Source organism: Aythya ferina (genome assembly GCF_964211825.1).
Source record: "Aythya ferina genome assembly, chromosome: Z".
Taxonomy (NCBI): domain Eukaryota; kingdom Metazoa; phylum Chordata; class Aves; order Anseriformes; family Anatidae; genus Aythya; species Aythya ferina.
The window spans coordinates 27,427,044-27,452,168 of NC_140299.1; the positions used below are offsets into that span (position 1 = coordinate 27,427,044).

Below are 25,125 nucleotides of genomic sequence, written 5' to 3' on the forward strand. Positions count from 1 at the left end.
ATACAAAGTCTGCTGGATTCTGATCTTGGATCATGTTTTAGTGACTGACTCTTCAGCCCATCCTGAAGTGGGTTTGGTGTCACTAGTGTTACCTCTGTGGACAGATTATACCCTAGTGCAAGGCAACCAGATAAATAACTATGGCTACATGGGCCAGCAGAATGACGTCAGGACCATTATGTGTTTTTCTTAAGGTACGTTGCCATTAGCCTAGGTCCTGGCAAAAAGCGCAGTAGTGAATCTAAAGGACGAAGTAGCTGGAACCCAACTCAAGGCTTTAGATCCATAAACTAACGATGACTTCTATTGCTTGTCTAAGCACGATAAAAGACAGATCTGAGAAAGGACTTATTTTTTTAAAAAATAATTATTTGTTTGTTTGTTTTTAACTAGAACTTTTATTAGTAGCCATGTTCTTTTTTCACAATATAAAGAGGTATCAAGTACGTCAAATCTTACCTAAGAAGCGGTAAGCTTTGACACAACTTCAGTTCCTGCAATTCTTATATAAAACATCCACTGTCTTGAAGGCCACATCAGGCCTTCAAGAAGAATAGAAGACCACATTAGTTCTGACACATTATAAAGACAGCTTTCTTTTTGCTGTCTCGGAGTTGTGAAGACCTTATTCTGGCATGGACATAGTGGGCATCCTCCACAGAGATTACAAAGTTGCAATGTAGTTTCTCTACATAGTTGAACAGACAACTGTTGCCAGGAAGCAACAGAGTAGTCTTTGCTGATGCAAGCACACCCTGTCATCTCAGAATATGCTGATACAACACTGTATCCACCAAGTATCATGCCACAATTATGACAGTTGTCACATCCAATACTCCCTAATAGACAAGTTGAATTTACGAAAATTAGTCGAGTATTATTGGTGAATGACAACGGTCATCACCTTCTGATAATTTAGTGTAAGCCTGATCATCTTCTTATTCACAAAGTTCAGAAGGCTGTAGAAGATAAAGATGTAATTATAGGTTAAAAATAATAATAATAAAAAAAACAAACAGGGTATTGTAAGGATTGTTCTACAAAAGCCAAGACAGACGAATTAAGAAGGATGCTATTTTTGCCACTGTGTTTTTGATGGGAGGAGGGGGGTAAGGTATCTATCAAATATTTACTTACAGAAGGTATAAAACAATTAAGGTTTTGATACAGACAAACTTGGGGAATTCCATCATTTGGGTCAGTAAGGTCTGAAACAAAACTCAGAAATTCTGCTTACAGATTGAGCCACCTGTATTATGATACCTAGAAATCCTTCCTCTGATCTGCCTCATGCTCCAGATGTCTGGAACAGGTGCCTCAAAGCACCATAACTAGAGACTGGAACTGCCTGCAGCAAGAGAGTGAGAAGGCTCAATTTTCAGATGTTTTCTTGTCCTTTCCTTCAAGGGAACAGAGTTGGGACTACAAAAGCAAAAATGTAAATAAGGAGGATTTAGATATGTGACTCGGAACAAAGAATGAAATCTCCAGAAAGGTAAGAAGAAAAGAACAGAAGCAGACATGACACTCTTAACTATTTTGCTCAACCAAAAAAAAAAAAAAAAAAAAAAAGACAAGGATCTGGGAAGCAGTAGTAATAACACACACACATTCCAGAAAGCCAGAAAGTTACTTATTTACAGAAGACAGGCTTACAGGGTTCTGAGCTCAGTTCAGGGGACACCTTAAAAAAAAAAAAAAAAAGAAGATAGATGCCAGGGCAGCACAGCACCACTACATTATCTGCCAGGCTTTATACCTGTCAAACCAAGAAGGAACAGCTACAATAACAGAAAATCTGAATGATACTTTCATTTACAAATAAAGACAAACTTCTTTCAAACACTTTTCAATTAATATAGGCTTCATCTTGCCCAACTGAGGATGACCTCTGAGCACCATACTTCTTTGGAATTACCTTCTGGAGATCTATACCTCAGCCTTCAATGATTTGGGACACTTTATTCCATCAGCTTGCCTACTGTCTGACTTTCAGGACAGCATGCTGTTTCCTGGATATTTGTTTATTTTTATGTTTTTACATTCTATGATAGATATTTATAATGTCAGGATTTGCATTTCTGAAGATAGCATTGTAAGTCTGGAAAAACCATTACAAGAAAAAAAAGCTCGAGCATGCGTTAGCTATAAGACTGACCTTATATTTCCACTGATAAATTGTAGCAGGGCAACACCTGCATTCAGGAAGATCCAAGCCTTTATCAGCTTAAAGAGACTCACAAAAGTTTAAAACCAAAACCAAATCAAAGCCTACATTATGTGCAGTAGTACCACAAGAGACCTAAAACCTACATGTTATAAGCATTCAGATACAGGAACTTTATTCGGACAAAGCTAAGGCTGGAAGGGAAAATAAAGTTAGACTTCTTCAGAAGGAAAGTAAAATTTCTGGTACTAAAAAATGGCGACAGTTTGGTACAAACTTTGTTGCGGTAAAATAAAGGTGCTTAAAATATGCTTAGATGACAGCTCCTGAATGTGGGAATTCTGTAATGGTGGATTAAAATGCATGCTATTTCCCTTCTCTAGCCAATAGACTTGTAGGACAGATTGCCAAGAGAAAACTCCTCAGGAGAGAGACAGTGAAAGAATACTTCCCAGTTGTAATGAAGACAGGGTCCATCATATTTCCCCTGCTGTTCCAAGAGGATGCAAGAGTATTTTAACTACGTAACAGCAGTTCTAAAGACTAATAAGGGATGGAGAGCTGCTGGCTCTCCATCAAAAGCAAAACCTCCATAAATAAAACCAAAATAAAACCTCCATTCAAAGCAAAACCAGCCAACAGTCCTCTGTTATCTGTCATTAGTCCTATCTAAGCAAGGTAACAAGATATTTGGAACTTGGCAAACACCATGAAAAATACCAACACTGGACTCTATTATGACACAGAATCACAGAAAGGATGAGATTAGAAGGCACCTCTGAAGATCATCTGATCCTACTCCCTTGCTCAAGCATGGGCACCTGAAGTGGGATGCCAAGGACCATGCCCCACCTTCAGTAATCTGAAAGTTTCCTGACCTTGAAATACAAAGCTGAAGAAGACCAGCAGCCTTGGACAAAAGATTATGACTGAAAACATGATTGATGCAGGACAAGATCTTCTCTGAAGCAACAGATACTTCTCAGTAGTCTCACAGAAGACTACATGATGTACTTGAGAGACATCGGTGCAGGATGATCCCAGACAGCTCTTCTTAGAAGTTAACTTGCTACTTCTCAGTTTGGTTGCCTTCCTCAACCCACCAAATCCTAAATGTTTCCTCCCTGCAACGTAACAGCTTTAAAACAATCATAATGATTAGCATCTCCTACCTTTCATTCCATTCCAAATAAATTAATGTGTGTAAACATTAAGAAGGGGTAAAAAGATTATTGGATAAATTGGATTGGAGAAGCTGAGAAGTCCTTGGCTTGGTGTAAGCACTGCTCTGCAACAACTAAAACATCAGCGTGTTATCAGCACTCTTCTCATCCTAATCCAAAATGTAGCACCCTACCAGCTACTAGGAGGAAAATTAACTCTGTCCTAACTGAAACCAGGACACCTAAGCAGATTCATTAGAAAGAGAGATCCTAACATCATTAAACATACATCAGTACCTAGAACCTCAAGCACAAGTGGTGAGCAGAACAATAAAGGGGAAATTAGCAGGTTAACTGGTGTTAGAGAACATACTGAGAGAAAAGATGTGAAACAACCTCCTCACCATATCATTTGTACAAATTCCAGATCCCAGTACCAGACTTGATTTGTGTTTTTATTTTTCTGTTACTGGTTTAAAGCACACAAGCAATTAAGGTATGATACCACATTCATTAACATGTAAGTGTTGGGTACTTTATATCTACGCTACCAACTTGCTCAATAATTTATTAACTTGGCCGATTCAGGTCTTGAAAGCACTCTCTCAAATTTCAGAGATTTCTCCAAGACCTTAAAGATTATCAGAATACTTCCTATGTGGGCAATCCAAAAGCACTGTGGCATATCCCAGCCTTCAAATGTGAAAACATGCTATCCTTCTCTCTTCTTCCTACTTTGGTATGCTGACAAAACACAAACAAAACACTAGTTCAAACAGAATGTAAATGATCTCGCCAATGTTTTAAATATTACAAGGCCACATGTAAGTAAAATATAATTCCGAGTGGAAAAAGCAAGCACACCTAAAGCTCAGAGGTAATACACTAAAAGACAGAAAAAGCATTGTCAGCACGACACTAGGGAAAAAAATCCCAAACAGCCCAATGTATTAACGACAAACATAAAAAGGCCACGTGTGCTAAAACAGGTCCTGAAATAAATCTCTCTCACTAGTGAAGACCTCACAGATCAGTAGCTGTAGTACACTGGAAAGAAAATCTTTCATATGAGTTTACCAGCAGGTAGAGGTTATGCAGTATGCCATACAGAGCATGTACTAAGATCCATAAGAATAAGCCCTCAGTAAATACTGAGTGGATTTCTAACTCCATTTTACTAGAATGACAGGGAGATGGGGGGGGAAGGAGGTGTTAACTAGAATGCCATTTTACTAGAAAGACTTCAGGATAAAGGTTCTGACAGGCAGCCTTTTCAGACAACTCTAGTATGTGATCTTTAAAATGTTTAGCAGGCTGACTACTAGTGATATGATCGTAACTAGATCTAGCAGCATGTTTTTATGTTGTCTACAGTCACAATTCATCACCATGAAGCAAGTCTATTCCATTTTCACTACAGTCTCTGATGCTCCAACACTTCTGATAAGATTTCATAGGAATTCAGAATGGAATCTATTCTAAAACTTTGAAACTACAAGCAGCAGTAAGTTAGCAAATATTTTACCACAAAGTTTCCTGAGGGGATGAGTTCTCAAAAGACTATCGAGATCCACACACCAGCAAACTGACTGCAGGAATCAGCTTCTTATTTCTCTCAAGGTAAAGAAAACAAAAACCAAACAAGTGAAAAATAAAACCAGAATAAAACAACTTGTATCTCAAGAACTCACCTTCAGACTTTAACTTCGTAAGAACGAAGATCAGGTAGTTGTTGAAATCTGGATACTGATTGAGTTGTTCTAGTTTCTGAGGAGAAAGACTGTTAAGGAAAAGTGAAATCTTCCATATGCAGCTTTTATAGCTTTCCAGACACAATTACTATTAAATTTATTGTGTGCTACTGTGTCATTTTAAATGGTTGTATATAAAAATTAAAATATTCTGAGTAAGAACAATCTGAAAACAGTCTGCAGTCTTCATAATGAAGCAATACCTTTTACTTGTGGTGAAATCTGAAAAAAAAACAACATCCAGGGACATAAACAGAAGTTAAAATATTCTTAAAGAAATATTTTTAAAACCACTATAAATCTGTTTCTGTATAGTTTTGAATTTCAGTATTTACAATCAGAGAAGCCCGCCAAACTAAGGAATCCACTGAGACACAATCCCACAATACATTTCTTGTTTTTCTCCGCCATAAATAAAAGCACTTTGGCCTATCAAAATCATAAATAGCTATTTGATTTTAATGCTATTCACTTTCTTAATACCAGACAAACTTTTTTTAAAAAATGACTCTAACTAGCTGCAGCCTGCGATCTCAGCAATGAGAATTAATTTAATTGTAAATGCCTGGATATTTGTAACAAGTTTATGACTTGTTTGAGATGGTGGATAAGTATAGAGAACTGTTCTTCCTTATACAACCCATTTTCTAGAGTGCCAGCTTTCTGAATGTCTTACTAGCAATATCAACCTCTTCAGTATGTCCTTGGGGAAACTACAAGAAGAATTATTATGTTTCTGAAGAGCTGCAAAAGTATGTAGCTGTTTTTCTAAAATCTACCGCTTCTTCCGCCTCAAACTTCTAAGTATTCTGTGCTGTTTGTCTGGAAAAGCAATCTGGCATTCTCCTTATATCCTGTTCTTGCACCCTGTTATGAATTGATATGCTGCTCAACAATAGTGTTGTAAGTCATAAATACGCAGCATCATCTTCAAGTTACTGACATACTGATGATACCTAGTAGGTTCACACCATCAAGAAGTTCAGCAAAAAAATAGTTTCTGAAGAACACTGCTTGATTCACATGCATTGCATTGATTTCACTTGCAATTTAGCTGAACCTTTAAGCAATCAAAATAGGGAAAACCTTAACCAAATTCATCTGTTTAGTCTCCATGTCCCACTAGGTACCTCACAGTTCTGAAGGATCCTTTTCCTTCTAATGACCAACAACTAATTTATCTAGTCTCAAACACAAACTTAAGAAACTTTTTAGATATTTAGGTTGTTTGCATCAAGTATTAACTTTGCTAGAGAAGCCAGTCCTCTCACCACTCAGTAACAGAGCAATGCACACTTATCACAGCTACAAGATATTTTGTCGTGAAACACAAGAGATGAGTGTAAATGGAAGGATGGCCATGCCACGTGAAAGTAATACTGACTGTTCCACGTGGTGCCTAGAAATGATAAAGCACATATCTCAAGATTGTTGTTATAGCTGCCATGCCAAACAGCTCTTTCAGGAGTCAAAAAAAGTAGGGTACGTTGTCTTGTAATTTTTTTTCCCTTCTCCACAATTCAGAAACATGACCACCAAAGCAGTGGGTTGAGAATTACTAACGAATGCAGGTCACAATGCCTCAAACATGAAGCAGCAGCAAAAGCAGGCAGAAAGAACTCAAAGAGCAGTATTAAATTAGATTACACCTCACCAGTCTAGGAATCAAAGAATAGCTAATAGGCCAGATTTTCCTCAACATCCTCTTCACCTACATTTTTCTTGGAAGAAAAAAAGAGTTAATTTTTTCATCTGACAAATGTTTGAAAGCCTTACTGATTCATAACCTAAATTAACAAAGGATTTTGGCTGACCTGTGCTCCCCCACTTCATTATATTTGAGTTCTGAGCACCTAAATGTCAGAACTGTGTCATAATGAAAAAGCACAAGTGAGTACACTGATAATCTTACATTAAATTATGGACTGAAAAGTCCTTCAAATTTGAAACCATTAATCGCCATCTTGCTTGGACGTGTTAATAAGTAGCACCCTACAATACAACAGCCATCATAAACGGACTGAAAGGCTATTTATTTATTTAAAATTACAGATCGTGACCTGTCAAGAGGTATTAAAACATTTTTCCAAATTATCAAGTGCACTTCTGTTAAAAAATAAATAAATAAATCTGCTCATCTTCAAGACAGACAACATCTACTATGTTGCCCATCCAACATTTACACTGATACTTTTCAAAAAAAAAAAAAAAAAGAGCAGGTTTTTTGAAGATGAGCTGTGAAATGTCTTTCTACACTGTAACATCAGTAGCTTTAAACAGTTTCACATTTGAAATACTAAGGAACGCCTGCTCAAGCTTGAGGCATTATCAGAGTGCTTCAGCTAGCCATGCCGTATGGTATTTTCCAAAGGAAGAAACAGTGTTTTACAAGTCTAAGGCACAGCTCTGAGAGCAGGGTGATTGATATCAAAACTCACTCTGCTTTTCAGATAATAGCAGAAGCTGTTCTGTGCTTGGCCGTATGGGTTAGCAAAGTGCAGAAGTTGAGTAAATTTGTCTTTAAGCTAAACTCTCAAAATAACCTTACCTACAACGGTTCTTACCTATGCGGATCAATTCTGGTGCCATCTGCTAAGACCTTCGAGCACACACCTTAAATAAAAAGGGAGCGAGATAATAACCCCGAAGGGGTGGGAGATGACAAATTCGCACCGCCGGGCGAATCTCAGGAGGGCTTCTGGGCATTTCGCAGCACGGATGCGGTCGCCCCGAAGGCCCGCGCGGGCTGGAATATTTTTCGAGGGCAAGCTACGCCTCCACCGCTCCCAATCCAAAAAAAAAAAAAATTAAAAAAATTCCCTTTACATTTTTATTCCGCCATTTCATCGTTTCAAGACTGGGGGGAGGGGGAGGGGGAGGGGGGAGGAAGACGGGCGCGCTCCGCTGACAAAAACCCGCCCGGCAGAGCCGCCCTGAGGCGCACCCCCCCCACCCCCCCTCCCCGCCGCCGCCTCCTCACGGGGACCGCGGGCGGCGGGAGCGGGGCCGGGGGCTCCCCCACGGCCCCCCCGCGGCCCGGGAGGCCTCGCTGCGGGCCTGGGCCCCGCCGCGGCCGTGCGCTGGCGTTGTCCCAGCGCGGGGTAACCCGGTAACGCGGCCGGCCCCGCCGCCAGCCAGGGGCCTGAAAGGGGAGCCGCGGCCCTTGGCGGCGGGCTCGCAACAGGTGCCCGGGGCCGCGGCTGGGGCTGGGGCTGGGGCCGGGGCCGGGCGGCCCCCGGGGCCCGCAGGCCGCGCTTCTCCTCCCCCCCTTCTCCCCCCCATCGCCCGGCCTCCCCCGTCCCCGTGGCGGCCTCGCCCCAAGGATACTTGTTGCACGGCTCGCTGCGTGGTGGTGTCCGGCGACTGCGACTCCTTCAGCAGCTGCAGGATCTGCTGCAGCCCCTGCTCGTCGGGCTTCCACTCGTACTCCATCTTGGCTGAGCTGCGAACACACCGCCGACAACGGCGCGGGCCGCCCCTCAGCGGCGCGGCGGGGCCCAGGCCGCGGGGAGGGAGGGAGGGAGGGAGGGGAGAGGAGAAAGGAAGGAAGGGAGGAGGGAGGAGGGAGTAAGGAGGGAGTAGGGAGGGAGTAGGGAGGGAGGAAGGGAGGGAGGGCGCAGCGCGACGCCCAGCCCGCTCCCCGGCCCCACCAACCGCCCCCGGGGGTGAGGAGGGACGGACGGACGGACGGACAGACCGACACCGACACCGACCTGCTGCTGCCTCCTCCGCCCGGCCGAGCGCACTGAGTCACGGCGGGGCTGGCGGCCCGGCCCCGGGAGCCGCCTCCTCCTCCTCCTCCTCCTCCTTCTCCTTCTGCTGCTGCTGCTGGTGCTGGTGGCGCCGCCGCCGCTGGGTCCTAGCGCCCGGCCGGGCCGCCCTCAGCCGTCCCCTGCCGGCGACAAAGCGCCGCGAGCCGTCAGCGCCTCCCCCTGCGCCGCCGGGGGAAGGGAAGGGAAGGGAAGGGAAGGGCAGGACCGCACGGGGGGGGGGGGAGGTTTTTGGGGGAGAAAGCAGCCCCGGGGGGGGAGGGAACAGCGCTGCGAAAAGGCAGCTGGGAACTAACTGCCCTGAGCGCCCGGCGCATCCTACCCCAAAATGCAGCGCCACGCGTCTCAGCTCTACATTATCAACCCTCTTTTATCCGCCCCGTATCCACACATTCCTGCTTGTATATATTATACACGCGCCAGCGGCCAAAATATAAACACATACTGCGTGAGACTCCCGCAAAATATGAACGTGAAAGCCTGCAGTGCCCTGATCTCAGTCGCTGTGTTTGTAAGCAGCCTGCTCGCCGAACAGAAAACTAGTTTCGCTTTCTGCCGCCTCTGCTGCAGCACAGCGCTGGGGTTGAGCCACACGTGCGCTGCACATCGCAACCCTAAGGACTGAGGCAATGCCGAGCGTGAGAAACTAAGCTGTGTTTTTGCCGTAGAGAACTAATTTTCTGTATTCCAAGGTAGTTGTGTAGTTGTAAGAAGAAGAAATGCTAAGCAGGTAAGTGGACAGTAGAAGGCCTCACTGTTCCAAAATAAGGCAGAAGCTTGAGAAAAGCAGGATGAGCAGCATGAGAACAGCAAAACAAAGATCACAGGTTCTCAAAGCATAAGAAAGGAGAAATTAAAGGGTTGAAAAAAAAAAGAAAAACTGTACATGTATGGTACAGAGAAGCGTCGAGTAGCTTGCGAACCTGTAGTACTCGGGCAATGAGGAAACAGGGGAGGTGATCAGGCATCGGGTAATAGGGAATAAGAGGCTATGATTTGTTTACTAAAATGCACTCCTGATTGACAGGACGCCTGCCACTGCAATCGTGAATAAAATAGCTTCACAGAAGATCCTGTCTGAAAAAAATTATTTGAGATTTTTCTCACACCGAGGCATCAAGGACAGGGAACAATAGCGATTTCCAGGTAATTTGCTGTGTAACTCTTTTGTCTCACCTCCCCAAAGCTCTCAATTAAATCAGTATTTAAGTTACAGTCAGCTGGTACTAAGAAGTGTACCTAGCCAACTTGCCTTCTGTTAAGGTGAGCCACCAGCCTTGCAGAAGGAGCCAAAACCAGTACCCACAGCAAAACAGCAGAGCAAACTGGAACAGGCAACAAGTATGACAGGCCGTGTACCTATAATATCCACACTCCTGGATAATGAGGACAGTCAGTCAGGAAAGCATGCACACTGGAATAAGAAGCAGGAAACAGATAAACAGCAGAGAAGTATGCAGCACAGCAAGCAAGAGAACAAAACCAACGGACAGAAAAATACTGTCTTTTAAAATAAACAAGCAAACAAATAAATGGGATGTTTGATGCTACCTGCTGTTTAAGCAATTGCCACGGTTATCCCAGGGCTGTTTGGGAGAGATTGCTAAAGCAGTGCACCTCTTCAGAGCTTTTCCCACTGAAATGCCTACAAATTGGAGTCACTAAGGCAGGAGAGTAAAGACTCGCCACCAGTTACAAGGAAAGGAAGGGCACGAAGTTTTATCCAAGAGTTTTATGAGCAGTGGGAATTGCCACTCGTTTCCCTCGGGCACGGAAAAGTCTCAAGCAAAGAATCACGGCTAACCAGATTCAGACCATCAGAAACTATGCTTGTGGTTCACAACATATGTGCAGCAGAGCTTTCCATAATGATGCTTACACAGCTGAAGCAGATGAAAGGTGAGGTCCAACAAGCCAAGGAAGTGCTCATTTGGATCTCACTTCTCCAACTGCTGCCTTACCAGGAAGGTTTTAGAAACTTCATTATCACTGAGACTTCTGGCTCACTGTCAAATTTGGTTGAAATTGTTTAGAGCTTCAAAAGTTAGTGTCCAGAATTTATGACACAAGGATTGCATCTGCTTAATTTGATCAGGAAACCAAGGGCCAAACCTAGACAAAAATAAGATTAGACATGGGAAACAAGGGACGAGACTAGAAAGGAAGGTTGAGAGGCAGAACAGGAAGAAGCAGGAAGAGAAACAGGCCATGGATCTGGAACTAAGAAAGACTGACGTAGGTTTCCTTTCCATGAACATGACCAGAATTAATTCCCTGTCTTTCTGCTGTGGAAAAGAGAGAAAAAGGCATACAAAGCAGAGTGGGAATGAATGGGAACTGCTATAGTTAGTAGAACATGTAAAAGCTTTATATGTTTGTCCTACGGGGCAGATTCCTCCTGAGGTTCTATATAGGATCCTTTACCACTGGAAACTACTCAGCATACACAGAAATCAAAGCAGGTAACTAATTAGCTGGATACCTTCTTTTCTTGACCATTACCTTGAATTTATTTTTACCCATCTTTTATCCTTTAAATTGAGAGGGGAAAATACTTTGAGTGAAAAAAACAAATACGATTGAAAGTAAAGAATATTGTAGAAGAGATGAGACAATTGCTTCTTTCCAAATCCTTTGCCTCCTTGTTTTCTAGTACCGTTTCTCTCTAGCAAGAATCTTCTTGTGTAGAGAGAAATTCAGAATCAATGTTAAACTAAGCAGTGGTTAGAAGCCTGGAAGCTACCCATCAAAACAGATGATGGCCTGGTTCATCCCACTCAATCAGTAGAATGCACCAGAAATGACTATGGAGCACTGCATCAACATATGTAAAGACAAAAGTTCACTGAAGACAGGAGACTGGAACACATAGTGAAGCCAATCTTTGATGCCTCTATTATCCAAGCGTCCACTGGTATCACAGAAATGTGTATTAAAAAAAAAAAAAAGAGAAACATGCAAACAAACAAAAACTCCTGAACTAGTCTGCATCTTTATTTCTCTCTCAACAAACCTTGTCATGTTATATTTGAACATCCACAAAGAGCGCAAAGATAATTTTTATTAATTTTTGTTTGGGAACTCTTTGCTTTCTCTCTCAGAGTGTCACATTAGATCAGGATTAAATTACACTTTTCAGGCATATCTCATACAAGGTGAAAGGGGCTGGGGCAACAATGGGACTGCTGGGGCTGTGTGGGGTGTCGGGCTGGGGATCAGACGTAAGGCACCACAGGTTTTAACTGAGGCTGGGGGGGTTCTCCCTCCCATCTCCCTAATGGAGGAGGGCTCCCACAATCACAGCTAAGCTATAGTAACAATTGTGCAAGCCTGCCCTGTTTCCTTCTTCTCATGAAACATCCCAAGTCACTTCTGTGCCAGAATTTGGTAACCCAGGTTAGACCCTGACTGCTCGGCTTCAGAGCTTCCCGGGATAGGCTGGACCACAAACTGTGTGAATTTACTCATTTTCTGTCTCTCACCAGGGGTGCTGGAGACAGCTGTAAGGAGGTGAGGTGGTGATCTGTGAAAACTGTAAATCCACATAAATACTGCATGGTGGTGGTGTGTTAAAAACTGTAAATCCACATAAATCCTGCAAATTGGACGTGGGACAAGGTGTTTGTGAGAGGTGCTCTGCTAGCATAAGTTTCAAAAAATCTGAATAAAAGTGGTGGTACCTGTAATTATCTACGAAAAAGGCAGTGGAATTTTATGGAAAAGCTTGGTCTGCTATGATTGCATTTGGTACTGCAGCCAGAAGTTGGCAGTTTCAGTGTTGATCTCCTAAAGTTTTTTGTGATTGTTACTGGGGAACCAATTCCCTGCCTAACTGGCCTACTGGAACATCTGGGCAGATTGCAGAACAGAGCAGCCGAACCAAAATGATCAATTCAAGTCAAACGGTGATAGGAAAAAGGTGTCGCCTTACGCTCTTTTGTCTACGCAAGCTCAAGCAATTGCTGCTAGCGCCGCCGACACTGCTCCGCTGTGCTGCCAACGCCTCTGGGCTGCTCCTCTCTCTCCCCTTCTGCACCCCCGGCTGCTGATCCCGATCGTGCTCCGCGAGCTCCGTTAAAGGAGTTGGTCCTCCCTCCGTGTGCGTGTGCCTTTTAGCGCGGCAGGCTCGGCGGCGTGACAGCAGCAAGCGCCGCAGCTACAGGAGGGCCCTGGAAAAGCATTACAGATGATTAGAAGTATATTTAGAGCGTATGATCTGACGTGGACAGACGCTTCTCAGCCGCCAGAGGCTTTGTTGACGGGGGACGGATGAAACGATCGAGTTTGGCCCAAGACGAGCGAGCGGCCGCAGCCCCGCGCGGCGCAGCCACGTGTCTGGGCCGGGAGCCAGGCTGCAGGCCCCAGGCATGGCAGGGCTGGCACGAGTGGGCTAGTAACTGCAGCGAGGGGGCTACTAACTGCGGCGGGGGCAGCGGGACAAAGAACAGCACGTTGGACACGGGCAACAGGCTGTCAGCAAGAAACGGGAACACCCCTCTGCTTTTCTAACTAGGCTAGGGAAACAGCCGCCGATGTCTGGGGGAACAGATCCTGAAGCAGAACAAAACCAGCCCCAGGTTGTCTCATTATTTGTAGATCAAGCAGCCCCAGGTACCAGTAATTATTCTGCAGAACATTTCCCAGGATGGCAAGGTATATCAATGGAAGAAGTAACAAGCATAGCCACGTTTGCATATAATTAAAGGAGGAAAAAGCAACTCAGCAGAGGAAACAGAATGAAAAAGCAAGCCCCCTGGCAGCAGCCTTACTTGGGAGGGACACTAAGGGGAGGCAAGTAACAGAAATCAGAGAAGCAGAGATCAGGGCAGAGGTCAAGGAACACCAGAGAATTGCTGCTGATACTGCAAGCAACCAGGACACTGGAGACGAGAATGCCCCGTTACGCTGGGCAGGGGACCTAAGACCATAGTTTAGGGAAGCCCTGCAGGGCAGGGGATGGAGAGAGGACGATAAGGAGTTTCCAGACCCCCAAGCCCCAGCAGTGGACACCAAAACAGAAATACACCTCCCAGGCAGATCCTGGGAATCTATATTAGATATAAAAATTGGAAATAAGGTTTATGCATGTTTAGCTGATACTGGGAGAACTTACTCCACCCTAACCAATCTCCCAGAGAACTCAAAGGTGACAGGAAAAGTAAACATAGTAGTTCCAGAAGGAAAACAAGTAAGTGTTTGAAAGATAGGCCCATTTGTACCATTACACCTATCAGTAGGCCTTTATTGTTGTTGCTGTTGTTATTGGAATCAGCATCTCCAGATTTGTTAGGGTGGGACTTATTGGACGCAGTGCATAAATTACAAACAAGATTGGTATGCATTCCTGAAGGTATAACTTTTAAACTTCTGATAGAAAAATGTTCCAAAAAAAATGATGGTTACAGGCCAGGAGAAAATAAACTACATCCCTCAGGAGCTGAAAGGCATACTGACATCTTTGTCTGCAAGAAGTTCAATGGATGTGGGTCTACTAAAGTCATCAACCCCACTTATGTTGGAAACAAAGGGAGGGAAACCTCCGTTCTTGAAGGAGCATCTGTTGTCACGAGGCTAAAGAGGAAATAAGGCCAGTGACTGAGAGTTTTTGAAGAAGGGAATTTTAACTCCCTCGTGAACCTCCCTGTAACACACCATCATTACCAGTGAAGAAGCCCAATCTTGGCCCAGAAGGAAAGCCGGTTTTCAGATTTGTGCAAAACCTAAGGGCAAGTAACAATGGGTAGAATACCCCACCCAGTAGTCCATAATCCATCAATTATACTAACCTTCTCCATGGCAGATGCTAAACATTTTTCTGTAAGTAATTTGTGTGCACTTCCTTTAGCATTTCAATACACATATCAATATATATTTGCCTTTAACATGGGAGGGGCAACAAATGATATAGATGAGATTACCGCAGGGGATTGAAGGATCACCTCCAATATTTCCAAAGACATTAGTTACAGACTTGCCGAATGTTGAATTACCAAATAATTCTGCACTGATTCAATATGTTGATCATCTGCAAGTTGCTAGTTCTAATCAGGAAAACTGTAACATTAGAAAGGCTTTACTGGTTTCTTCAGTTAAAAAAGGCCACCATGTTTTTCCCAACTAAATCTCACAGGGAAGAAGTAGAATATATAGGATATGTATTATCTGGAAAAGGTGGTGGTGTGGTTTAACCCAGCCAGCAGCTAAACACCACACAGCCGTTTGCTCACCCTCCTTCCTCCCTCTCTGGGATGGGGGAGAGAAACGGGAAAGTAAAGCCTGTGAGTTGAGATAGAGACAGTTTATTAAGACAGGAGAATAATAATTATGATAACAGTAATGATGATAATACTACTACTAATGATAATGTGTACGAAACAAGTGATGCACAGTGCAATTGCTCACCACCCACTGACCGATGCCCAGCCTAACCCCGAGCAGCCGGCCCCCCACCCTGCTAGCCACCCCTATATATTGCTCAGCATGACCCCATACGGTACGGGATGCCCCTTTGGGCAGTTGGGGTCAGCTGTCCCGGGTCTGTCCCCTCCCAGCTCCTGCTGCACCACAGCCTGCCCGCTGTCAGGACAGAGCGAGAAGCTGAAACGTCCTTGGTTTGGTGTAAGCACTGCTCTGCAACAATTAAAACATCGGGGTGTTATCAGCACTCTTCTCATCCTAAGCCAAAACATAGCACGCTACCAGCTACTAGGAGGAAAATTAACTATGTCCCAACTGAAACCAGGACAGGTGGAAAAATATCCAATTAGTGAATAAAAACCATTCAGGATATGCTTAGGCCTCTAACAAAGAAACAGGTTAGAACATTTTTAGGAGTCGTAGGATTTTTGCAGATCCCTATCTTTGAAGAAACAGCCACACCATTGATAGCGTCCACACAAGCAGATGCTGAAGAACCACTGAAATGGACTTCAGATCTGAAGAAAGCATTTGATGACAGCACGTGCACTTAGGATGCCAAATTATAGTAAGCTGTTCCTTCACACACTTGTGTGTGAAAGGAAAGGAGTGTCCTCTGGTGCTAAGACTCTGGGCAGCCAGATGTGCCCCCAGTGGCTTACCACCCAGCCCAGTTGCACCCAGTTATTAAAGTGACAAAGGAATGTATTAAAACAATAGCCTTGGAAGACTGATGGCAGAAAAATAGGGGAAGATTGTGTTAGGACACCCACTGACTGTAAACACCCCACATGATGTCGAACTGAGGATCACTAAATCGTCACATGTTGAGTTTTCAGAGACTCCAGCAGTACAAATTGCTGTTGCTGACAGCAGAGAAGCAACACCTTGAACCTGGGTGATGGGGAACCACATTGTGACTGCACAGAGGTCACCCAAAATTGAGAAGAGGTAAGAGCAGACCTTACAGACATGCCCTGCCAACTCCAGACTTTTGCAGGCTGATCACCTTGGGATCAGAAGTAACAGGGTATGCCGCCATCCTGACTCAGCACAAGGTGCTAATTAATGGCAGAGCCTGTTTCTCCCAGACACGATGCTCCAGCAGCCGAGTTGGTAGCCCTGGCAGAAGCCTGCAGGGAAGCACAAGGGAACAAAGTGAATAGCTACAGGGACCTGAAGTATGCTCTTGTACCCATCCACCACGCTACAGGACAGGACAGTTGTGGAAACAAGGGCAGTTTGTGACCTCCAGAGCTCCAGCAGTGGCTGGAGAGCAAATGCTGAGCAGATCAAGGATTTGTTAGAAGCTATCAGCCTCCCAGAAAAGACCTCCCAAAAAAGCGTGATGCATCCAGCAGCGCACAGTGAAGAGCAGACTCTTCCAGCTGGCAGTGCAGATGGCAGGCAGTCAAGCTCCCATTAAAAGATGTGATGACCGGGTCTGGAGCTCCAGACAACATCGACTCCGAGCAGGGCAGCCATTTCACAGCCCAGGTTTCAAAAAGCTTACACGAAACATCAGCTATCACCCAACAACTGCATAACCCTACCACACGTAATTGTTAGGAAAAACTGAAAGAATGAAACAGGGCCTGAACCGTTCCGTGTCTAAAATTTGTGCAGAACCCAGTCTGATATGGCCAGATGCCTCACCAGTCACTTCAATGCACAGAAGACAGAGGCCAAACCAGAGAGTGTTAACACCAGCTGAGGTATCATTTGGGAGAAATCTGCAGGTTCTGAATGCTTACACTGCCACAAAGACCAGCTTGTTGGATGGGGATGAAAGGTTAGCTCAGTGCGGTGGAGCTCCAGAAGAAGATAAAACCCTCCCAACACCAAGCTCAGCTACAGCAACCAGTGCTGTCAGGAGGGAAAATGCACCTCTGTGAACCAGCAGATTACATGCAGGTGAAAGCACATGAAAGGAAAAGCCAGTTAAGCCCAAGGTGGGAAAGGCTCTTTTTGGTGTTGTTAACTTTCTTTTCTGCAGTATTTGTAATAGGGCAAAACACTTAGATATATCACTCTCATGTGAAACTTGTCACGACAGGAGAAATCAAGAATCTGTTAAAAATTAGACTGAAAAAAAAAAACAAAAACAAAAAATGTGTGGTTCAAGATAAGTAAAATATACTTAACAATATTACGATGAATGTCATGACTGTATTTACTGCTAGCAGTATTACTGTTAATTCTTAGTCATCGTTGAGAATAAAGGCAAAGGGAAAGATTAATGCTACTGATTTATGGAAGCAGACAAAAACAAAAGCAACTTTCCAGTTAGGGGTGAGCTGAGACAGACTGTAAGAACAAATACAGAATAATGATTGGATTAGGTTAGGAAAACAAAAAACACCCTCCTATTATTCCATAATCAAGAGCTGACAAAGCACTGTGAAAAATGCTGTTTGAAGATGGGATATTCAATTCCAAATTGCTCATTAATCAAGCCATTTTTATAAAGCACCACTATGATATCTTTAAGAAATATTCACCCAAAGCTATAGTATCAACACATCCTATTGTAACTGTTAATTTTGTTGTAGTTCTGTTGAATTTAATGACCCTGCTGTTTCTGTGTGCTGCTTGCTCACATGTGAATATGCAGGACCCATTTTTGAAGTGCTCATGCATCAGTATTGAAGAAGATACAGGCCTGGAGCTTCCCCCACAAAGAAGTGGGGACTGCAGGGAGGAGGTGAACTGCTCTGTTCTGCCCTGCTCTGTGTGAATTGCTCTGCAGGGAAGAGCGGCCTGTTTCACCTGGAGTTTGGCACCGCTTGCTTTGTCTCTGCCAGTGCCACAATCTGGTCCAAGCATGTTGGTGGATGCTGGAGGAGCAAACCCACAGTGTGATGAGACACCCGAAGTCCCGTTTGAGCAAACTTTGGATAAACTTTAGTATCAACTTTGCAAACCTGCCTGTTTCCTCCTTGTTACGGAATGTCCCAAGTCACTTCCGTAACGCACCTCATTCAAAATCCAGTACTTAAGAGCGTTAGCTCCAAACACGAGGCAGGTTTCAACTCTTTCTTCTTCCTATGGCAATGAAGCCAAAATTTTCTGAAAGTGTCCTTACTATCATATCACAGTGTACTTAGTGCTAAATCTTTTAACCTCTTTTGTTTTCTGTTATAAACAGATATTAAGAGGAACTTGGATTAAAAATTACTTCGTAATTGAGAAATAATACTCCAAATACAAATATAGGCAGCAAAAATAGTCAGGAGATTTTTAACAGAACACCCTCCCCACCCTTCCAGCCGTCTCAGTGCACTGAAAAGAGAAAGAGGAGAGACTGGTGACACCCTGCTGACACCCTGCCAAAATAGTTTTGAACTAGTAGGCAGATATCCCATCCCTCAAATGTCTTAGCCTCCAAGCCGTAACATTGGGAAGTACTTCTCGCTGCTAGCAGTTTTGAAACTAGTTTCAAATAACTATTCTCTAATCAAAATTAATTATCAAATTTGCCCCAATTTCAGAATATTTTTGTGGTTTCAGTCCCTTTAACATTTATAAAATCATTCCCTGTCTTTAGTTTTACCACATTGGAAAAGTTGCATTTTTTTTTTCTGTTAGACAGCAAATTCTAATAGCTACCTTCCTTCTTTGTACAAAGTACAGGCACTGCTATCTGTAAAATAACATGTTTAATAACGAGAATCAATCATCCAATCCACTGCTACAATCCAGGCTTCCAAGTTTCCACACAGACTGCTTACAGTGTGTCTCTGTATAGGTTTGTATGCACAGGGGGAAGAGTAGATAACTGATATTCCATAATAGATCTCTACATAAACCCTCTTATTTCAGGCTAAGAGTGATGTGGATTAAGCTAAGCAGAAAAAAAGCTCTCAAAACACAGAATAAGCGTGTCTTTGCAAAGGAGCTCATGCAGAATAGATATCACTACACCATTTTGCAATACCTTCTGCCTGGAGGCATTTCCTAAGCTTTCAGTTAAAAAAAAAATAATAAAATGCTGGTAGTCCTCCCATCAAAGGTATCAAAGGAGAATACATTATAAAACATTTAGGGTGGTGTGACACATACGACAGAAGTGGTACTTTTTCTGGTAACTAAGGGCACAGGAAACATTTGTGTGTGTTCTTGGGTGCCAGAGGATGACAAAAAGCAAAGACGGCACCTACAGGAAATCCACCCAGTGGAATGTAAGAAAAGTCCAACACGATCCCAAGTACAATGGCATGCCTTGGGCTCAACTAAAAATGTTATGGAATGTACTGAACTATCTGCTTCTTTCATTGGTTTAAGACCCTTAACGGTACACTACCAGCAATATTCAAACCAGCAAATACACAGGTTCTCACATAATACAATTTCAGAGTTGAGTACAGTTATTTGACTTTAATTTGCTATTGTCATTCATTCCTTGCTGCTGGTAGGTCCAGGAGTAGAATAAGAACCTGAAGAAGCGAAGGGAAATTATGTTAGCCTCCCATCCTATTGAGACAATTACAGCTATAATCAATTTTGTCTTATGCTGCATGACATATTAGAAATTGTGTACACGTGCTATTGATCCCATAATAAAACACCTTGTAATGAAGCCAAACTCTTAATTTTCTGGAAGACTGGACATTTCAATATGGATGGCAACTAAGTCTGTAACATGATTTGCTCTCCATGGAATACCAACTTGAAGATGAACTTATTTTGACAATACCTCCAGTTGTGATAATGCACCTGCTCAGGCAATCTGCTCGACTGTTGCTTTTGGCAAATGGAGAGTTCTGGCTTATCCTGTGGCATCACTGTCCACGACTGTGTTTTATTTTCCCAAAGGTGACAAGCAGTATTTATTTTTGCAGATAGTGTCCACAAAAAAGACTGTACTGTGGGATCCCACTGATCAGATAAAATAGTATGTATAATAACCTGCTACCGTAATTACACTCTTTGGACAGAAGTGTGTTCCTTATTTAATGGATACCTCTGACTGCTCCTCACCTATTCAGCAAGCATATAATAAAGTGCAGAGAAATGCAGCTTCTGTATATCTGAAGGGCCAAACCACCACATCACTGCAGACAAGATGGATGATAGGCCACAGCTTGCATGAACACTTGAAACCTTGTAGAATAGTTAATTAAGACTTAACCCAAATTAGGCTTACAAACATAAACACACAGCACAGGCTGACATACAAGTGAAAGCTAAAAAACGAAGCCTGTTGCAATTGTTGGGTTTTATTACATGCACGACATCATCAACTGCAGAGACAGAAACCTGTTAAGCTGTCACCAGTTTGGAAATCATCAGAGAAGTTTTGAATTCTACTTTGACAGAGTAAAACATTGCTCTTATAATTCAGTAAAAAGTCCAACCGACTGGACAAGAGGTAGGCAAAACTGCAAAGATCTCTTGATTTGAAATGCCTTTGATTTACTAATCTTCTGGACAAGGATACCCCCATTGTAATCACACATACTACACAGTAAAATGGTAGCACATGTTCTTAATACTGACAGTCAAAAATCTGAAATTGAATCAATGACTGACAAAATCATCACCTCCTGAATTTGTGAGGGATGATGCCAGATCTATTAGCTGCAGTATGATATAGTGCAACCTCCTCTCCCCATATTTTTCCCCCCTTTTCCCTCCCCCGGACACAAGCTTCTTTCTCTAACTTCAAGAGTACCTAGATTTCATATAACCACACAAGAACCATACAAGCCTCTTTAATTGCCTAACATGAAAGGGATTTTTGAAGGTATGGAAAATGATAACTGAGAATAAGGAAGTCAAAGTGGAACGCTCTGTCCTGGGTAACAAGCTCCACTCATTATTGTTAACAGGCAAAATCTACTTCAAGAATTACTCCAGCCTTTGAATACCACCCCCACCTTGAAGTTCCAGGGTCTTATCTGCATTTCACCTGCCACACTGCACATCTGTAGTTCAGGGCGTGCTTTTTACCAGATTAAAATCTTTCAGGCATACTGAGATTAGTGTCAGGTACATATGAACCCTGTTCAACCTCCTACTTAAGTTAAGTTTATTTCTCATAGCTGTAGGAAACAGAGCAGCTGGTGTCTGCTGTAAGATTTTGGTTGAACATGAAACTAATCATCTGTAACTGATGATTCAGACTGTCCCAAGGCAGATAAAAATAAAGTTATACATAGCTTTTGAAGTTGTTTTTCATTAATAGATCAGAACTGAGACCTTTGAAAATATTTGAGGAAAGTAGCAGAAATAATTAAAAAATGAAGTTACAGCTGAAAAAAATCACATTCGTGGATGAGAATGATAGAAGACAGAAGAGATGCGGTCCCTGAAATTTTAGCATTTACTTTTATTCAATTTTGTGCTCATCCTCATCAAATGAGGGGGATTAGTTAAACAAACAAACATGAGATACTTATCTCCTCCTGATGCCTGTTTGACAAAGTGGTCCTAACCCCTGAAAGCCTAAGAAGGAAAGTCAGAGAGACTTCTGCGTTGCTCCTCTAGGAGCAACAACGTTCAGCCAAGCCAGATGGGGCCTTCGTGTGAGGTCCCGTGGCCTAGCCCTGTGGTAAAGGTCTCTGTGCTCTTTCAAAAACTTATAGAAAGGAAGTCCTCTCCTGCCCAGACAGTACAGAAAAAGCACTCCACAGCAAATGCTAAAGGTAACAGACCTCATTGTGGTGTAACGCCAGGTTTGGGGAGGTTTTTGGATCTGAAAAAGAGTGCGTTGCTTCTTTAAAACTACTTCATTAAAAATAATTGTAAATAAATAAAACTTACAAACTTGATGATCCAAGTAAGTGGCTCTCTGTTTTTAAGCTTTATATTATGATGAACGGAAATACACCAGTTTTCTAACTACAGTTAAAACATAACTCTAAAAAACAGCCAATATTAATGCAAAATATGTATAAATAACTATCATAAACCAGTTTAACCGAAATTGTTTAAGACTTTTTGTACAACTACACCATAAGTCATTCAGTAGAAATATCTTTAATATTTCTTGTATAAAAACACAATGATTAGGAATCTAATCAAGTATTAACAAAGATGTAAAGGTACAAAGGCCCTCCTGCTAGCTGAAAGAGGTAACAGACGAGACAAATGGTGCATTTATTTTTAAGTCTGTTTTGATGCATAAAGGAGATGAGAATGATTTATTGAGGAAAAGAAAAACTACAAATGTAATACAAGATTAAAACTGTCTTCTCGCGCTAACCACTGGCACCAGCTACAAAGGCATGAGTACAAAGGATGTCTTCAAGAAGCAAGGAGTCTCCTCCAGTCAAAACCCAGGCACTATTAGGAAATCAGTAAGGGGGCTGAAGAAACATGTTATTAGGCACAAAGATGTGGTTTGTCAGAATTTATTTTTATTTTTACTTCTTGACAAAGTATCTTGCAGCCAGGGATGCAGAGAATCCAGCTGTTTAATTACTTAATGTTTATTAAAGCATTTACACACAGCTCATGCATCAAGACATACAACTATCAGCAATACTACCACCACTGTGAGGTCTGTCAGTGACGGTAATGGAGGTGCTTTGGTGGCATTTGCAACACTGACAGCAATGCCATACGCTAAACCAGCGTCACCAACCGTTTTACTAATATTTTGTTCCCCATGTGGCTGATGAATTTCCTTACAGCAGTAAGTGATTTATCTTAGGTCTTTATGATGCTGTTGACTCAAGGAAATGACATGATTAGGGTTTATATTAATCTCTGTGTTACTCTAGCAAGCTTGTATCTGTCCTACACAGTGACTAATTGGAGTCATATTCAAATGTGCAGAACGAAAACAGAACTTAAAGACTTAAAAGGCATCAGCTCAAAGCAAGAATTCAATCTTTTGCCCTGTGAGCCTGAGTACAGTTGTCTGGCCTTCCCTAATCTCTGAAGTCAGATAAATATTCTGAAATTCCATCCTCCTGGATGAATGAGCAAATAATTACTGATTTGGAATGGATCTCCTTCCAAAAGGAGACAAAGCCATGCATGTGATCATGAGTGAGGAGAATAAGCTAATACAATCATACATATAAGCAAAAGAAACTAAAAAAGATGCCCTAACCAGTTTAATCAAGGAAGTGAAACTCTGAAGACAAGTAAGCAATTAAAACGATCTCACCGAGAGACATAAGAAATGACTGCAGGCATTCCTTGTATTTTAAGGCTTGAAGGAGAGGGTAAAAATGCAGGGTAAAGGTGGAAGTACAGGCACAAACACATAGCCCACCCAAATTGTTCCTGTATATACATACAGAGTGAAATTTACAAATACATTATTTTTTCCTTCTCCAAGTATCAGTATTTTAAGATGGTAAATAAGACAGAGTTGAAATTATTACTGTTTAATATAAGAAAACAGTACTATCCAAGCACTTCAACATTAACTCTACAGGAATTTTGTAAACCAGATATAAAATATATTTAGAAATTAAAATGTTATTAAAAATTCCTTTAGAAAATTTTTAAGTTTCATCTGACCAGAACAATAAAACTCACGAGATAATCCGGTAAGGAAAAGAATACCATCTATATAGTAAAGACTATTCCAGTTAAGAGAGGCACACTGTATATGTAATACAAATTGGTATTTCAAAAGAAGAATGCTTCACCTTTTTCCATTCAACTTTACCCAGTCATATTTTAAATGCCCTTGAATGTGAAATATGAAGCTAAGGTTTAAGAGAAGTCTTGCAATTTCAATTAAATAACATATTCAAGCTGCTATACCTTGAAGCAAACAGATACCACAGAGGAAAGCCTAGATACTTCTACACAGATCTTCATGGCCCTTTTCGGCAACAGGTGTTAAGAGATCACTGAATAACTCCATGTGAACAGTGTCTGATTCAAGAAGAGGCACTGATGTGGGAAGCTATGAAAAGGTTGCATATAACAGTATAATTCTTATTCTTAATTTTTACTTTATTTACTTGTATTTTTGAAAAAAAAAAATCATTTTCATGACTGCATCTGTAAGACCACTAATCTTTGAAGCAATACTGAACCAGCATTAAGCATATTACAAATAAAAACACAACACTGCAAATAATTTCACCACCCTCCCAAAAATAAATTTGCAGGCATCCCATCTTTGTCTTACAATAACAGTGTAACCACCACATGAAATATAAAACTACAGAGAGCTGAAACCAAAGTCAGTTTAAATTGTTAACAGAAGAAGTTAACATCTCTATCCTATGTAACAGTTCTTATATACCATCGGGATGCAGAATCCAGGCTTCTTTTTTCCTGCTAGCGATACTAATGCTCTCCACCTCACAGAAAATTTACTGTCAGGAAGCATCTTTTCTGTTGTAATGCCCTTAACAAAATACACAAAAGGCATTACAAGCTATTTACCATCCTTTCTCAGATTCTACATAGAAATTTGGGTTTCAAAAACAAAATTGCTCTCCTTTGGTGCAATGTTTATAGATGCTTTGAGTCTGTTGCACAGTTCTCATTCTCCTTGTATCTTCCCATTACAGAACATTTGTCTTTTGTATTGTAATTCAGTTGTAAACCATAAGCAGAAGAGACTTATTTTGTTACTTCTGCCTAACATGTTACAGCCTTAATTCATATGTGGAGCTCCTACTGTAATTTAAATATAAAATACTGTAGCCTAAATCTTTTTGCAATTTAGTATTTTCTGCATGGCATGACATGTCTGACAAATTCCTACTTCTATTTATTTTTCTTTCAGATTATGTTATCAAATACACATTTCTGTTGTGGAACATACTCATTTTAATATTAATAGTATTATTAATATATATTAATAATTCCTTTGTAAAACTTGGTGCTACTGTCATAGCATACCATCATTAACAGCATCAAAATTGCTCACCATGGAC

The 25,125-nt window shown here is 42.0% G+C and overlaps 1 protein-coding gene across 5 annotated transcripts in view; it reads right to left on the minus strand.

Annotated features, from left to right (window-relative positions):
- TNPO1 (transportin 1) overlaps positions 1 to 25,125 on the minus strand; it is an 83,613-nt gene that overhangs the window by 52,700 nt on the left and 5,788 nt on the right. The window contains exons 2-5 of one of the 5 annotated variants that reach the window (XM_084505267.1): positions 12,783 to 13,020; positions 8,795 to 8,973; positions 8,409 to 8,523; positions 5,022 to 5,097 (exon numbers count right to left, since the gene is read on the minus strand). In XM_084505267.1, coding sequence (XP_084361393.1) covers positions 5,022 to 5,097; positions 8,409 to 8,513 — 181 coding nt within the window. In that variant the 5' untranslated portion in view covers positions 8,514 to 8,523; positions 8,795 to 8,973; positions 12,783 to 13,020. Of the gene's footprint in view, positions 1 to 5,021; positions 5,111 to 7,629; positions 7,868 to 8,408; positions 8,618 to 8,794; positions 8,974 to 12,782; positions 13,021 to 25,125 lie in introns of those variants that run through there. The other 4 variants (XM_084505269.1, XM_084505268.1, XM_084505270.1 and 1 more) reach the window with 4 other exon arrangements.